Source organism: Acartia tonsa, chromosome 10, assembly GCF_053477335.1.
Source record: "Acartia tonsa isolate MP-2025a chromosome 10, ASM5347733v1, whole genome shotgun sequence".
Classification (NCBI taxonomy): Eukaryota; Metazoa; Arthropoda; class Copepoda; order Calanoida; family Acartiidae; genus Acartia; species Acartia tonsa.
The window spans coordinates 14,029,867-14,045,959 of NC_137269.1; the positions used below are offsets into that span (position 1 = coordinate 14,029,867).

A 16,093-nucleotide genomic window follows, 5' to 3' on the forward strand; every position below is an offset into this window, starting at 1 on the left:
AACTTGATTTGCGGCGTAACTAAAGAAAAATGTGTAAGAAGGGGGGGGGGGGGATTTTCAGTTAGAATTATTTATCAGAATCCTGGTCCTTTATACCTGGATTTATATCTTGCTTTCAGTGTTAGATACGCTTTGAATGGTTATATAATATGTACATAGAAACGTACGGTACATTGATGTACAGTAATAACTATACTTCAAATTGAAGAGTGTTCGAACTATTAAAAGCTAGATATAATAAAGTAACAGATTGTCTATCTGTGTGTCTGTATCGATAAATCTTGCTAACCGATGAATCGTTTCCTTTTTCGCAGGCGCTGGGAAGATTTCTTATTATTTTGGGGGCGGGTACCACCACCATTCCAAGAGAAATTGTCTCTAAAAAAAGAATGAATCTTCCAAATTAAAAAAACCTAATATTAAAAATTGGGGAATCAAATTACACTTCCCACACCAAGTGCCCTAGGGGCCTGGGGGGGGGGGGGGGGCTAGCCGCTAGCAATTCATATAGCAATTATATAAAAGTCTTTTTGTGAAACGCAAAGAGACAGATCGACCGGTAAAAAGATATATAAAAAACATACCAACTATTTTGGACAAAGCCGTTTTAGAGATCTTTAATAACTTTTGCTTACCTTAACAACATGAATAGTATCGACATGAGTCTGCATATTGTCTGGGCTGTCAAAGTCCTTGTAGCAGTACTTACACTGGCTCAAGTCAGCAAAATCTATCGCAGTTTGCCTAAAAAATCATAGGTAGAATAAACAATTTAAAAAAAACAAACTAGGTAAGAAAAAAAAGAAAAAAATATCTAGGTAATTTATTTAATCTTGCGCATTTAAATTACAAGGGAAGCTAATATGAAAACCAGGGACATAAGCATAGGACAATAGTTATAAAATTCATTTACTTGGCCGCCTTAGACTTTGGGTACTTGAAATAGTGCATTTTCTTATTTTAGCTAATTTTAAAGACTTTGGGTACTAGCACAGTTTCCATTTTCTCAAGAATTTTCATCTAATATTGAATTCATTGCCCATTGTCCTATCCCTTTATATCTGAAGGAAAACTGCTTAGTAATCTTCTCGTTAGGTTTCTCTTGTTAACAAATATCAAAGAAATAATAGTTATTTATAGCATCGTATTATAGACAGCTTTCCACGGAGAGTAAAATGAAAAATTTAAAGATTAATTACAGTTTTATTGCCCGAGAGGCCGAAGGCCATAGCCAACAAAACTGATTATGATTATGATTTTTATTTTACTATTTGTGGTAAATTGTCGCCATTACGGAACGATACTTAATTATCTGTATGGCCCAGAACCTTTTCTAAACCAACGGATATCAATCGGATTCAAATCCATACTAGTAAACTGTTTCCTTTTCACAAAATACGAGGAAATCGGACAAAGCATGTATTTTATTTTAAATCAAGACTTTTTTTGTATTTACTTTTCAAAAACAGAAGGTAAATATTTCTCTATTTAGGAATTTTCTGCGATAATTTGTTTTTAGCAATTGACTGACTATAATTTTGCGATATAAATATTTTCTGAGTGGCTTAAAACCAGTTTTTAATCTGATAGGTAAAATTAACACAGTATCACAAGTTGCGTTAATTTGTGTATGTTAGACTTTAAATAGGTGTTTAATGAATTAATTAGGACTTTTTACGCAGAAAAAGAGAGAGGGGACAATAAGCTGTTTATTACATTATCTCCTAAAGTCATAAAATAAGGTTTCTTATTCGTTGGCTTAACAACTTTGGGGACTTGATTGAATTCTGATTGGTTGGTTAATAAAATTGGGTGTTTAAACGTTTAAAACAAAAATTTTAATCTACAGAAGGGGTAATCTTGAGTATCATCGTTGGGGATGTATATCAATTTATCAGCCATTATCTTATACCTTTAGATCCCTGCTTTTTACGCCCTACCCAAAGAGCGAACTAGAGGAGTGGACACCATTATCTGAGTGGAAAAGGGCTTGAATATGTCAAATGGTTGGCAAGATACTAGTGGACAAATATTCATATAACCCGCCTTTTATATCCTTAATTAAAATTGAATAAGGCCTCTGGGGTCGTAGTCGCTAGAACTAGTCCAATTAAAAAAAATAAATAATTTAATACACATTGAAGTTGTTACTAATACAAAACCACTTATGATCAGTCCTCTTTTATTAAGAAACACGAGATCATCAAGAGAAAATAACAGGAAATAGGAAAAGCATGTTTACCATATATTTTGTCATATCTTTAACCAGTGGCGTGCACAGGGTTTGGGCAGCAGGGGGATGCGCGTTGTGCACCCAAAACATTTACAATTCCCATACGATTTTTAAATACCCACCACCCCCTAGCCTTAAACCAAAATGGAGGTAAGGTGTGAGCTTTAGTGAGATGTATTCTAAACCTAAAGAGGGGTGTTAATTAGTAACAGGGGAATGTCCACTCTCAGCATAATTTAACAGTTTTAAAAAGTAAAAAAAGGCGTCCTTGACACACGAAGGCAAAATTTTTTTTTAAGTTACTGAAATTTAAGAGCGGGGGGTGACTTTTTTTACCTTCAAATCCCCCTTGGGTTTATTATGGGGGGGGGGGGGTTATCACAGGAGGGTACAGTACACCCTTGTCAAGAGAGGGGTAGAGGAGTTGTATCCATCCACCTTAATTATACCAGTGCAGTGGGTTGCATATACCCACCTTCTGCACGCCTCTGTTTTTAACTTATTAAATATTCATAGGAAACAAGGAAAAGCTTTCAATAATATTCTTTATGCATAATAATGAACAAAATAATAATTTAGAATCATACAGAAAAGGAAGTGGGTAACTTTTTAGTAGCTAAACTTCTCTACAAGGGGAAACGTAAATTTCTCGTCCACTATTTAAGATAGAAAGCTAATTTTTTTAGCGAAAACTTTTATAATCTGTACGCAGTCTATATATTGTTTTGTACGTCGGTCTTAAGCGCTTTGAAAGCAATTTTGTGCTTTCAGGAGTAACTTGATTATCTTGGCTTCTATTAAAGCTAAAAATTTTAGTGTAAATTTATATTTCATGCGCATTTATTCTATACTTTTTTCTAGCTTTGTACCGTGCTCTAAAAAGGAGAAAACAAATACTCAATAATGATCAAGTTTTATTCGCAGAAAGGTTTTAGGTTGTACACAGTATTCTAAAGAGATAAAAAAAAAAGCTGATAAGTTTATGCTCAAATGATGATACACTAAATTCTCCTTTCTGTAGTAGATTAAAATTTGTCGTTGAAACGTTTGAACGCTCAACTTAATGAACCAATCAATCAAAATTTAATAAAGGTCCCCAAAGTCATTAAGACAATAAATAAGAAATTTTATAATAAAACTTTGGGAACTAGTGTAGTAAATAGCCCAATATCATGTCCCCTACCTAATTGAGCTTTACAAGTTATTTAAACACACTACCTGTTAGACTCAATATGTAGATGTAGATGTTTCATAAACTCAATATTGTTCATGAACACCTTCCTACAGATCTGGCACTTAAAGGCCATGTCAGCTTTGAACTCGGTCGCCAGGATAGCCTCATCACCCTGCAATATAGAATATGTTAGAATCATCCTATTAATATCAAACTGTTAAAATTTACAATGTTTATTTTCTGGCTATAACAATATTATAAATTTTGCATGACAGAATCAATCTATTAATTTAAATATGAATTGATCCGACAGCTAACTTCATTATATAGTAAAACATGACACTTTATTAGGAGAATATAAGAAAAAAAAAGTTTACTAGTCTATTATCAATAGAAGCTAAGAATTAGTAAAATAATGCAAAATATGATATTAAAATGCATTTAAAGAGAATTCTGGCTGCCAAGGTTCATGATTAAATGAGTTAGCATGCCCCATTGTTAGGGGAATCTACAACAAAAAATAATCAAACCTCTGTCTTTCATACATCTGAGAAAATCCAATTATTGTAAAAGTGTTCGGTCGGACCTACTCTTAGTTATAGAAGAGCTTCGCTTTTAAAAAGTATTTGTGACTCAATAACTACTATTTTGAGTAGGTATTTAAAAAAGTGCTGCAATTACCTATATTTTTTTAACAGGGCTACATACATAAATAAATACACCACTACTAACACTTATTCGTTGCTATTATTTATGTTTATTTATATTACATAAACTCTGTTTAAGAAAGATATTTATACACAGAAAGGGGTTCAGTTCTTGTTTTAAATCCTTGTTTATTAAGATTTCTGAAAAATAGCATTTAATTTTATTTAAGCATTTGAAAAAAGTCGAATTAGATCTTGTAAAAATAATAGAGCTTAATAATAGCATATTATAGTTAGTATCACCTTAAAAAAAATTAATATAAATAGATAACTTAACAAAATGAAATGTCTTGATGAATCCTATAGAACATGCCAAATGCCCCCTCGTCCTAAATTGTGTTGGAAAGTTAATGGTGAATTAATGAAACCTCGCAGAATAGATCCTTATAATGTTATATTCATTCATTACAAACAAATTCTGATTTTGTTTATAATGACAAAACAATGAATGATAAGATTTTATATTCAGAAAATCTGACAATCAGGGTTTCGGATCCGGATCCGCAAGGATCCGCATATTTTCGAGTCCAAGGATCCGGATCCGGATTCGCAAAAAAATGCGGATCCGGATCCTTGGACTCAAAAAAATGCGGAAAAAATAGAAAAATCTACCTAAATTTATATAAAATCTCAGACATTCTCTTGATGAGAGCCAATCTTTAAGGTTTAGGGTCAGACTTGAAAATTAAAAGTATTTTTGACTTCGAATTAAAGAATAAATATTTTTGAAAAGTTTGGTGATTTTATTTTTATTGTCAAGGATCCAGAACCGGATCCGGATCTGGATCCGGATCCGCACTGACCAAATTTTGAGGATCCGGATCCGGATCCGCAAAAAATCAATGCGGATCCGAAACCCTGCGACAATATATGAAAGTAGCTTAACCGATATGGTTCTACTGTACAATATACCTTTTCATGCCTTCTATCCCCTCTTAACACATTCGAATCGCAAAAAAATGTTAAGAACTAGGTTTTTCAAGAGTTTATAAAAATATGTCCCATTATAAGAACACTCACTAATGTCTCTTGAAATAGGTTTTCTAAGACAATTAACATTTGGAATGAGAGAATGTGAGAACAGAAAACACAATTTCAAATTCCATTCCCTAAATTAAAGTCTGGATGTGTAACTGAGAAGAATAGTTATTTCTCGCATCGTATTATAAACGGCTTTCCGCGGATATAGAATGTACAATTAAAAGATTAAAACTAGTTTTTTTTAGCCCCGAGGTGCCGGAGGCACCGGCTAAAAAAACTGGTTTTAATCTTTTGATTGTACATTTTTATATTCATAGAAAGTTGTATATAATACGATGCTAGACATGGTTTTTTCGTATGGATGAGAACCGGTTCCTATCCACCGGATTCGAATGAATACGAGAAAAGTTATTCTATAGTTATTATTTTGTATTGTCTTGTCTGCAGAATAAACAGAGACTTCATATTTACTTGCTGAAAGACTGAAATTAAGAGAAATTTAATGAGAAACTATTCACTAAGAGTTTTATTTAGTTGAAAAGTTCTGAAATAGATTATTTAATTCTGATATCCTATTGTATAAAGTTACTTGCAGTTATGTTTCTAGAAGCACCTAAAGGCACTTAGGGTGGGAAGAGGAAAAGTCTAACCCACCCCCTTTTCAATTTGAGTTTTAAAGAGTAAAAAAAATTGAAGTGAGGGGTCATCTTTCATTGGGTTGGTAAAGATACCCTCCCCACAAATAAAATAAAAAACCTTCCCTGAACGATTAACTTTAAAGGAGAACGGTTTCGCGGATGGCGAGATACTTTGCTACAGACAAAAAAAGCTTACTAAATATGACAAAATAAGGTTTTTTTGTCTGCAGCCAAAGATATCATAAAATAATGGTCCGCATTTTTTATATACTTTTCAGAGAAGCCTTATAAATCTCATAGAGGAAAGGGGCAAAGCAACTATTCATATAGTTATAAGATATAATATTAGTTAGACCTCAATTAGACTGGATTCTTAACAAAGTTTGCCAAGTTTTCTCAAGGTGTTTAATAGTGTGGTTTGTGTGTAAGTTTCTAAATTAAGTGTTAGACAGTTCCTTTCAAGTAAAATTTAGATTTTTAAAAAAAAATTCAAACTCATATATTCCATGAAGGTTGATTCAGTTTTGTTATTGTCAAATTTTGAGACATCCATAACTAACTGATATGACGACTGCAATGTGTTATCTATACCGATAAAAAGAAAAAAATCTGATAAAATCGGCCAAGTTATGACAAACTTATTTATAAATGTTTCATATAATTAAAAACTTAAAGAGACTACTATTTTAAAGGTTCCTAAGGCCATACAAATGATTGGAAGAATTTTTTTTAAAATTTATATTAGTGGAAAATCTTGATGCTTTTTTCAATAAGGCATTAAAAGTAGAATTGAAAAGTTTTAAAATTGTTTGCAGTCCCCACCCAGATCTAAGTTACATAAGGACATTTTTCTATGAATACATATATCAACGAACCCTGAAGCAGACAATATAATTAGGATTAATGAGCATGTCTGTCTTAAAAACCTTCATTCTTTGGTTCAGATTTTTAGAGCTTATCAATTAAATATGACCTTATTTAAAAATTGCCCTACGATGAAACTACCTAAATAAGAGGAAGAGTGTTTGTATGTTTGTAATGTGAAGTTTTAATCCTTCAAAGTTGTAAATTGAATTCTATTTAGTTTTGGTTGGACTAAGAGCATGTGACCTCAAGTTTAGTGTAACTCAGATTATCTCATGAAAAGCTTCTCTTAAAAAAGGTTTTATTTTCTTTTTTTACAATTTTAGTAACGAAGCTTCCCTATAATTCTCTTTGTTTGTCTGTCAGTCAGTCTACCAGTCCTTACCGGTATGGGAGAAATGTGATTTTCTCGGCTACTATTGAAGATAGAAATGTAAGTTTTAGTTCCTATAACATATGCCTACAAATCTATACCTTCTTTAGTTCGTCTGTCTGTCGGTCATAAATAAAAGTTAATTATAATATTAGATAGCTTTAATGGTTAAACAAAACCAATACCCATCCAAAGTAAAAAAAAACGGGTTTGTATAAAAAATCAATATTTAGTATAAAACTAAAAAGTTGTAGTTAAGAAACAATAAAATATTGTTTTTTGTCCGTCACATTTTAAATAAAAAAAAATACGTGCTATAAAAGTCATAAAAATTAGCAATCCGAATCCGCAATATGAATTGTGCGGGTTCAGATTCTGGGTCCAAAAACTGTCTAAAAATTAGGCGGATTGCGGATTTGGATTGACAACCCTAATTGTTATGTATGTAGTTTTTTTTAGTTCGAGCTTAGTAAGTTTTGTTTTTTAAAATTAGAATGTCATTAAAGAATTGACAACTTTCATGTAATATTTTTTATTGTAAAATATTTTAATTTGTATACACTATACCAACATTAGGTTATTAATTTTGATTATTTATTAATTGCATTGCTCTAGCCTATTTGAATACAGAGCCCCTAAATGCTAGGGGTGTTGCTGCTAGTATATTAATGATTTAAGTATGTTAATCAAATATTCTGCAATAATTTTCCTAAACCAAAATATGAAATAATTTAACTTTTCTCAACTGTAAGAACTTTGTTTTCTTTTTACTGCGGTGTTATAATAAACATGTCCATAAAAACTTTGAATATGTCAGTCACAATGGTATTGGAAAATAGAGACTTTGTTGTTCTTCCCTCCTATTATTAAATGTGAAACATGTCTTTAATGTCTTTATTATTCTATGCAACCAATTAATTACACTATTAGTGGCTACGCCCATTGAGGCATCTAGGGTCACACGAAGGAAGTTAAGCAGTAACATTTTTGGGGAAGGAAAGGGGGATTTCTTTCCAGTACCTATTTTCCGGGATTGGAAGTACCCTTCCCCGAAATAGTTACAAACCATGAGGAGCTTCACAGTTAAAAAGCACTGAGATCTGAAGCAACAGAGACAGACAAACATCAAATTACTTTTGTTGCAATTCCTATACCTTTGCCCCAGGACTACTTCATATTTTATGGGTTAGCATAACAATACAAAATGTCTTTTGTTACACCAAAATTATCCAGAACTGTGCAGTCTCCTATAACCCAAGGAGGGAAGGGGTCTGAAAATTACACTGGTACCCAAAGTTTTATAACCACGTTATCGCAAAAACAGTGCATAATTTTATTTGTCTTCGTTCCATACTAGTAGCGTCAAAACTTTTAAACTAATAATTGTAATCTTTAGAAGGGGTAATTTATTTTTCCATTTTGGAGGTTTATGAAATACATTTTATGTATACAAGTTTATCTTCCATTATCTTATCCCTTGAGATCCGTGCATGATATATCTTGTAATGAGTTTTAATATCATGTACAACATGATATTAAAAGCACATGATGACCATAATTATTTAAAATCTTTTGTTAGAAGTTTGCTGATAAATTTGTGTTGAGAAAGTTGTAAGCCTGGGCTTAACACTGGCTGACATCATGGTGTTGATGTAAAAAGTTCAACAAAAGGTATTTTTGAAATTATAACTTTATTCTAAGCAAAAGAGGGATGTACAAATGTGTACATGAAACATCTGTACATTAATGTAAAGTTTGGTATAAATACTACGCGTTTGGTTATAATTAAGATCAGTTTGACCTAATAAGCGCATTTGGCTGGAAGCTTGCACCCAACTTTAAGGAATTATGTGAAAAAAATACCCTCTTTGTAATGCAAAATGAACTTCATATTTTAATAGTTGTGAGTTGGTTATCAAATATAGTAATTGTATTTCCAGTATTGCTTTGAATTAGAATAATATGCCCTGGATTAAGACTGAAAAACCATGTATCATATCGTATGATTAGACAATTTTTCACGAAAAAAAAACAATTATAAAATTTAAAACCAATTTTGTAGGCTCGGACCTTCAACTATTGTGTAGCTATTTCATTTGTTGTTTTATGTTGACACTTGACATCTCATTATAATCATGTCATTTAGACATTACACGAGACAAGAATCTTTATATCATATCATTTATTTTAATAAAATAAAGAACTTCTGTTGAAAAGGAAATGAATAAGAAAATAAATCAAAATTTTTGGTTGAAAAATTTAGACACATTGACCAATAAAAGGGGACTATGAACGAACGAGATCAAGTGATTCTCAGCACCTTCAAGCAGTGATTCATAATTTTTTTTATATAATATACTAAAGTTATTTTTATTATCATAGTATCGATTAATAAAATAAATAATCTCCATGGTTTTATGTCAATTTTTTCAAATGTTTGGTAAGTTCAAACTGCTGTGACACAAAAATAAACTTTTTCAATGAAAATTGTTACTTTAGAAAAAAGATGGTACCTTGTAATATTGTAAACATTTTTATTAGTGTTATTTCGTAATTAACAGCATTTGATTATGTTTTGCGTGTTATTTCATTTAAACTTTAGATCTCAACAAAACATTTGATGATATTTCGTAAAAAAATGCTTAACATTTCAAAGTTTTGTTAATAGAAAAACATGGTGAAACTACATTTAAAATCATTTTAACGATATTAAACATAGTTCTAGTATATTCAACAAAAAATATTTAGATTCACTGCTAGAACACAGTTCATTACTATAAAAATTTAGCTTGAAATTCCCAATCTTAACCAGACCACTGCCATCTAGCCATTCAAGATGCATAGATTTCATACCTGGCAACCAGAAAATTCAATGAAATCTAATTTTTGAGAAAATTAGATTAAAAAATTTCAAGTTCTATTTTCATCCCCTAGGAGTTACCGCACAATCATGACAAGAAAAGCAAATGTTATTAATTTAAAACTTTGAAAAAGTTTGCTTTTTTAAAGTTCCTCATAAAACCACTCCTGAAGAGAGTTAATCAATGGCCATTTATATCAGTTGCTTTGCTAAGGTCATGGAAATTCAGCCATAACTAAATCATATATAGAGTGGTTTTATGAAAGACTTCATAAAACAAAAGTTGTAAAGAATTGAAAAATATGAATATTTGTTTTTCTTATCATGGATGAGTGTAAGCCCCTATGGGATAAAATTTGAACTTGAAATTTTCTAACTTAGATTTCATTGGATTTTCTAGTTGCCAGATATGAAATCTACGCATCTTGTATGGCTAGATGGCAGTGGTCTGGTTAAGATTGGGAATTTCAAACTAAATTTTTATAGAAATGAACTGTGAGAAGGTGCTTAGAAACACTTGCTCTCGCTCGTGAACAGTCCCCTCTCTTGAAATGAAAAGGTAACCTAAGTTTCTGAGCCAATGAATTAGATAACATGTTGAAATAACCTATGTATATATCAACAAGGAACTAAATTAAGATTTGCCGTATATTTTGTAACTAAATCCAAAAAGTATTAAAGCCAATTTTATTGATTCAAAAATGTTGCTTTGATCTTGTGACTTAAAGCACTCATAGAATAAAGTTCTAATATATAGAAAACCGATAAACTAATAAATTGAATATACGCTTAGGAAGAAGTGTAAAGTCATTTCTAATACAAAGTCTTAAATATATTAGAAAATATATCCATACAATACGGATAAATAGTGTATTTGGCAATTAGCGGCTTCGCTTTTGGTGGAAGTGACCCCCCCCCAAAAAAAAAATTTTTTTAAAACCAATTCAGGCTAAAAATAAGTAGGTTGTACTTGTTTAGGTTAACCTAAGGAAAAATATAGTCGGCCTCCAAAATTTTGAACTGGGCTATTGAGTTTTGGTTCGGGCTTAGCAGCCGTGCGTCAGACACGTCGAAGCCTCAAATTTGAACCCGTTTGGATGCTTTGAAATTATTTTTAAAAGAGATTTATTGCCATGTTTGGGTCAGGTTTAGACTTCCAGCTGATTTTTAAAATTGTAAAGGGTTGATTTCCCAGAACCTTACAGGCGGCTGACGCGCTCTTATTGAAAATGAGTAATATATGCTTTTTCAGCGTTTATTACAAGTTTTACTGGAACACAAAATATTGGATTCTCATCTTGCCTCGTTTAATACAGAATTCTTGCCTCCTCGGGGGAAATGAGGATGATACCATTCATAAGTAGCGAAGCACAAAAAATCATGAATGAACGTAAAAGGCGGATTAAAGAGCAGACGTTCAGTAGTCTTAATCAAGAATATACTTAAATAAATAAAATATAGAAACCTTTTACAAGTGTATGTTTTAATATTTATGTTTTAGAAGCATAACTGATAGACCAACAGACCAAGTTTATAAGTTGTAAACTGGATGTTTATTGGTGAAGGGCAACTTCACCAAATAAACAGCATTCAATCTTAAATATCATCTGTGAAATTCTATTAGAAATAGAGGCATTATTAACCAATCTAATAGATAATAGTTGACTCTTTCCTTTATTAGTTACAAGATAGATGAATAATCATTCTGCTCTATGATTTTTTAATATCGATAAAGTGGATTATTTCTTTAAAACAATGTTTTTTATAAACCTTAGAGCCCATTATTATCAGGGCGAAATTAACCAAATTCGGAGAAATTTAAAATTTTAAAAACAATTTAAAACTCCTTTCTCACCTGTAGAGTTCCGTAGTAGTAGGTCTCCAACTCAACAAACTCTTTAGCAAGCTAAAAAAAGACATGATACTTTTAAAAATTAACTATTAGATTATCGTATAAACAATATCAAAATGAATTAAAACCTATAGAAAAAGGAGGGATAGCTTATTTCTAAAATTACTTGACTTTGCCCTAACATATTATCTGTCATATTTTTTGTATTTTCTCTAATATTTGTACAAAATTTAAATTTGTTTCCCAATGACCATAAACGTGCTGATGGTTCCCATTTCCCGCCAAAATGTCCGCCATCTCGGATTCCTGAACTGATAATTTTTCTTGCCTTAGATAGGTACTAACGTAAAATAAATCTTACCATCATTTTCTTAGCAAGTATGGCTTCAGGGTCCTCGTCAGGGGTAGTGGCTCTTCGTATAACATTGCCTGGCCGTGCAACTGAAATACAAGTGCACTTAAATGTATGAATATCATTTTGTACTAGCGGCTTTGCTGTAAAGGAGGACCTTATATTTAATCAGCGGTTAAAGACCCTTCGCTAAACCCAGTCATCCTACTTTTTAATGTAAGGACTACAGGTTCGGTTACCAGCCACCAAAGAAAAAAATGATTTATCATCAATATATTTCGTATTAATACCAGACAGTCGCTAATAAAAACAATTAACTTGAGATCATAGATGTCCATGGGGATGGGAAAGGGGTAAAGCGATGTTTACCCCACTCAAAATTAGAAACCCCTCGTTGTACCCCCTCAAACTTTTACAAAATACATAAGATTACCCCTTTAAAACCTTTGAAACGTCTCATATACCCCCCCTCTCCCTCAAAAAAGCTTAGACATCCTTGCTTGAGGTGCAATGCATTTTAAAGTAAAAACCAGGTTCCTGATTTAATATCCTAAATCTGATTTAGAAGCATATAACTGGTAACAACAACCATACAATATACAGGTTACAAGTTTCTTTTAAGTGTTTAGGATAGAAAGTCAAATTTAAAATACAAATAGAACAATAAACAACAGGTTAAACTATAAAAGTTTAATCTTGAGAGTATATGATGAGAATGAAATACTCCTTTAACTATAGACATACTTAACACATACTTTGCTTACAATTTAAACTTTACATGTCGGTTAGCCTGGCTCCTTTAATAAAATATATTTCGGTTGCTTTAGTAAAAGGGGGATGTCCACTTCTGTAGTTTGAGTTCGTGATTTTTATTGCTTTCCAACTATGTGCCTGTCTGTCGAGCACTGAATTGACAATAAGGAGTTTTTATTACTATGCCTTACCCCTTTACTGTAAAAGAGAACTAGATCGGTTAAGCGTGATCCTTTGCTACATACACACAGACAAAAATTCTGTTGCTTTGCTAAAAGGATAAATCTTTTATGACCCCAGCTAATTGTAAATGATTTCAGCAAGTTTTGCTTGTCTCATCAAGGGTAAGAGAAAGAGACAGATATCCAACAGTTTTAATAGGGAGGAAGGAGACTTTGGGCTGTAAATTACACTGGTACCCTGCAGCTTTAGTTTATCCTTATTTAGGGCTAGCGACTAGCAACTAAATAAAATAATTTAGGCGGATGACTACAGCTTGTTGAGAAAAATAATAATAAGTTATAATAATTCGTGAATTCAGCTGTTTTTTGTGGGTCAACCCAAAACCAGCTGATTATATATATACAATATATTTTTTTTTGAATTGGTTGTTTGTTGTTGGTTACAGCTGATCATATTAGTTGTACTGTCCCTGCGGCCGAAACAGATAACTAGGTAAATTTATTCCCAGAGGAGAAAAGGTATTTTAGTTAAAAGCTTTTATACTATTTCAGAATTAAAGGTATTTAGAGTGCAAACTAAATTTTTCCAAACTTTCAAATTTATTTTAAAAATTCAGTTATGATCGCAAAATCATTAGAATTAAACCATAAATTATCATTATGGCCAATGATAGGCTCTATATATTTAGAGCAGCTTACCATTGAAGTTGGTTGAAATTTCAGCAAAATTACTACACCCAATTTTGATTAACCTAGCATAATATTATTCTTAATATTTACTCCTAATTTAGGTTAATATCTATGTTCGTCCCATATGACTAGCGAGTCAAATTTAACCAAGGAATAGCTTAAAACAACCATTAGCCATTAATAACACTTTCCTGAAAACTCTATATTCCCTGAAAAGTAGAGCACCGGTTACCGAGATCTTTAACTTCAGACTGACCTTAAGACAGACCTCGTACAACTTTGTATTCTAGATAATCCACAATCTAACTATATTTGAAAACACACGAAGCCAATCAATTCAAGTTTCCCAAGAAAATTTCCAATGTCAATTTTATTATTCCCTGCATCCCTGTTCACATGTGACTAACCAGGAAAAGAAAACATAGACATTCAAAGTAGATAATCCATTCTGAAAACATCACTTCAGACCAGGTATCTTCAGGGAAAAGACAATAAAGCTAAATTGATGTAGATTAAAATTAGGGATTGGAACGTTTAGCTAATACTAGTTTGGTGGCAACCAATACAAATTCCATGAAAAGCACCCAATGTTTATGATCCAACAAATAAGATTAAGTAATTATGAAACTTTGGGTACCAGATAATTTTTAATACAATATCCATTTCCTCCCTGCTTGAGTGTGGTGGCAGAATATTTTAATATTTTTTTTTTACCAACAATACCAATCTGTATGTTTCAACCATTAAATGAAAGATTTAAATGAAATTAGGGTCGGTCCGTACGTCCATTTATCTCTTATTGTTAATTCAATATTCTTAAAATTGTCCTATTGGACGAACTGACAAACAAAGAGAATTATGAGGTAACTTCTTTTACAAAAATTCTTCCACGAGATTGAAATCCAAGGTTATTTGCTATCTCCTTTAACTAGGGTGTCCCATAGTGTAGTGTAGTGGTTAGTGCACTACGCTGTGGTTGGGAGAAACCGAGTTCAAGTCCCCACATACACTTTGCACTTGGTTGACAAATGCTGTCGCAATTTGTCAGATTATGATCACGCAACCTTCCCTAAGATGCCCTAGGGTTGTAAGCGGGGAGATTTGTAGGAAGTTAGGATTCTACAAATCAAGCAGCTCTAACCATGCTTCCCCTCATCCATGCTCCTCGTATGAGAGTGCCAGTAATTAGGGTGGCTTAATATGGAACACCTGCCAAAACTCTAGGCCAGGGTGATGTAATAATTGAGTAGCTTCCATGAGAATTGCGGGTCAGCTTGTAATGTAACATAGAATACAATCAGCTGTGCGTGAAGCTTACCAATCTAAGATTGGCCAAAGGATTCTCACTTCCAGTCTCCGTGTGCATCTGAGTCCTAACTTCAGAGAATCGTGGCTACAACAACAACATCTCCTTTAACTTAATGGTAAGAATAAGAATGAAAATGTAAATTTTCAGAGAATATAATGTTAGTGTTTAAGATAATGTGTGAACTTGTGTTGATGTTATTTATTTACCATGAAACAAAACAAAGTAGATATTTCTTTCTACATCAACAACTACAAACAATTTCCTAATAGTATTGTAAATACTAGATGTTGCGCCACTAGAATAAAAAAAGACTAACAAACATTGAGAAAGAAAATAGTCTTAAACCATCATGGTTATATATAAGCTTTCACTAAAAATATTAATCAATCGAGCCTTTGAATTTAGGCTTCCAAGAAATAATGTAGAAAATAAAGGGAGGTTTGTAACAAATGTGTGAACTATCATAAAAAAAGGAAACTGTTTTACCTCCCAATATTTTTATCCCAGACAAATAAAGAACACAATAGAAAATAAACTTTATCTTGACACAATCTGTTTCTCTTTCTCTTTTTATCAAAAACTTGAGGCAGTAAATTAAAAATAGAAAACAACAAGAATTATTTGTATAAAAGTTTAAGATTTTTTAAGTGTTACTATAAAGTGCAAAAAATACAAATGGACATCCTCTAATCTTATTACAAGTTTAATATAGCTTTAACCCAGTAGGGCTCTTCTTACTGATATGAATTAACCTAAATGCGGCTTTAGAGTTTAATCTAATGCCATATTGTTATCTCATAGAAGCTAGTTCACTTTGGGGTTGAAGGAAAGTTTGAGTCTTAGTTGTCTGAAGCTCAGATCTAGAAAATTGCTGGTCCGAATTCATTGCACTCGATTAACATCTTCAGTTGGTGTTAAGCGCTTTTCCTAACATCTTTCGCCCTCCCCTAGAGGATAAGGGCGAAGCTACTTACATAAAATAAGACGTTTAGATTCTTCACTGACAATGGACTAGAAAATTTGACATATATTCTATGAATGTGGTTTTATAACATTTTTTCCATCTTATATCATATGAAAGATTTATGTGTTTAATATAAAATATTTTCATTCTTTTTTGTTTTA

General features: G+C 32.1%; 1 protein-coding gene across 4 annotated transcripts in view; it reads right to left on the reverse strand.

Annotated features, from left to right (window-relative positions):
* The window catches only part of row (zinc finger domain-containing protein relative of woc), a 147,669-nt gene that overhangs the window by 70,688 nt on the left and 60,888 nt on the right, over positions 1-16,093 (reverse strand). For all 4 annotated transcript variants that reach the window (XM_080173626.1, XM_080173629.1, XM_080173628.1 and 1 more), the window contains exons 23-26: positions 12,044-12,123; positions 11,686-11,736; positions 3,452-3,579; positions 636-744 (exon numbers count right to left, since the gene is read on the reverse strand). In XM_080173626.1, coding sequence (XP_080029752.1) covers positions 636-744; positions 3,452-3,579; positions 11,686-11,736; positions 12,044-12,123 — 368 coding nt within the window. The remainder of the gene's footprint in view (positions 1-635; positions 745-3,451; positions 3,580-11,685; positions 11,737-12,043; positions 12,124-16,093) is intronic.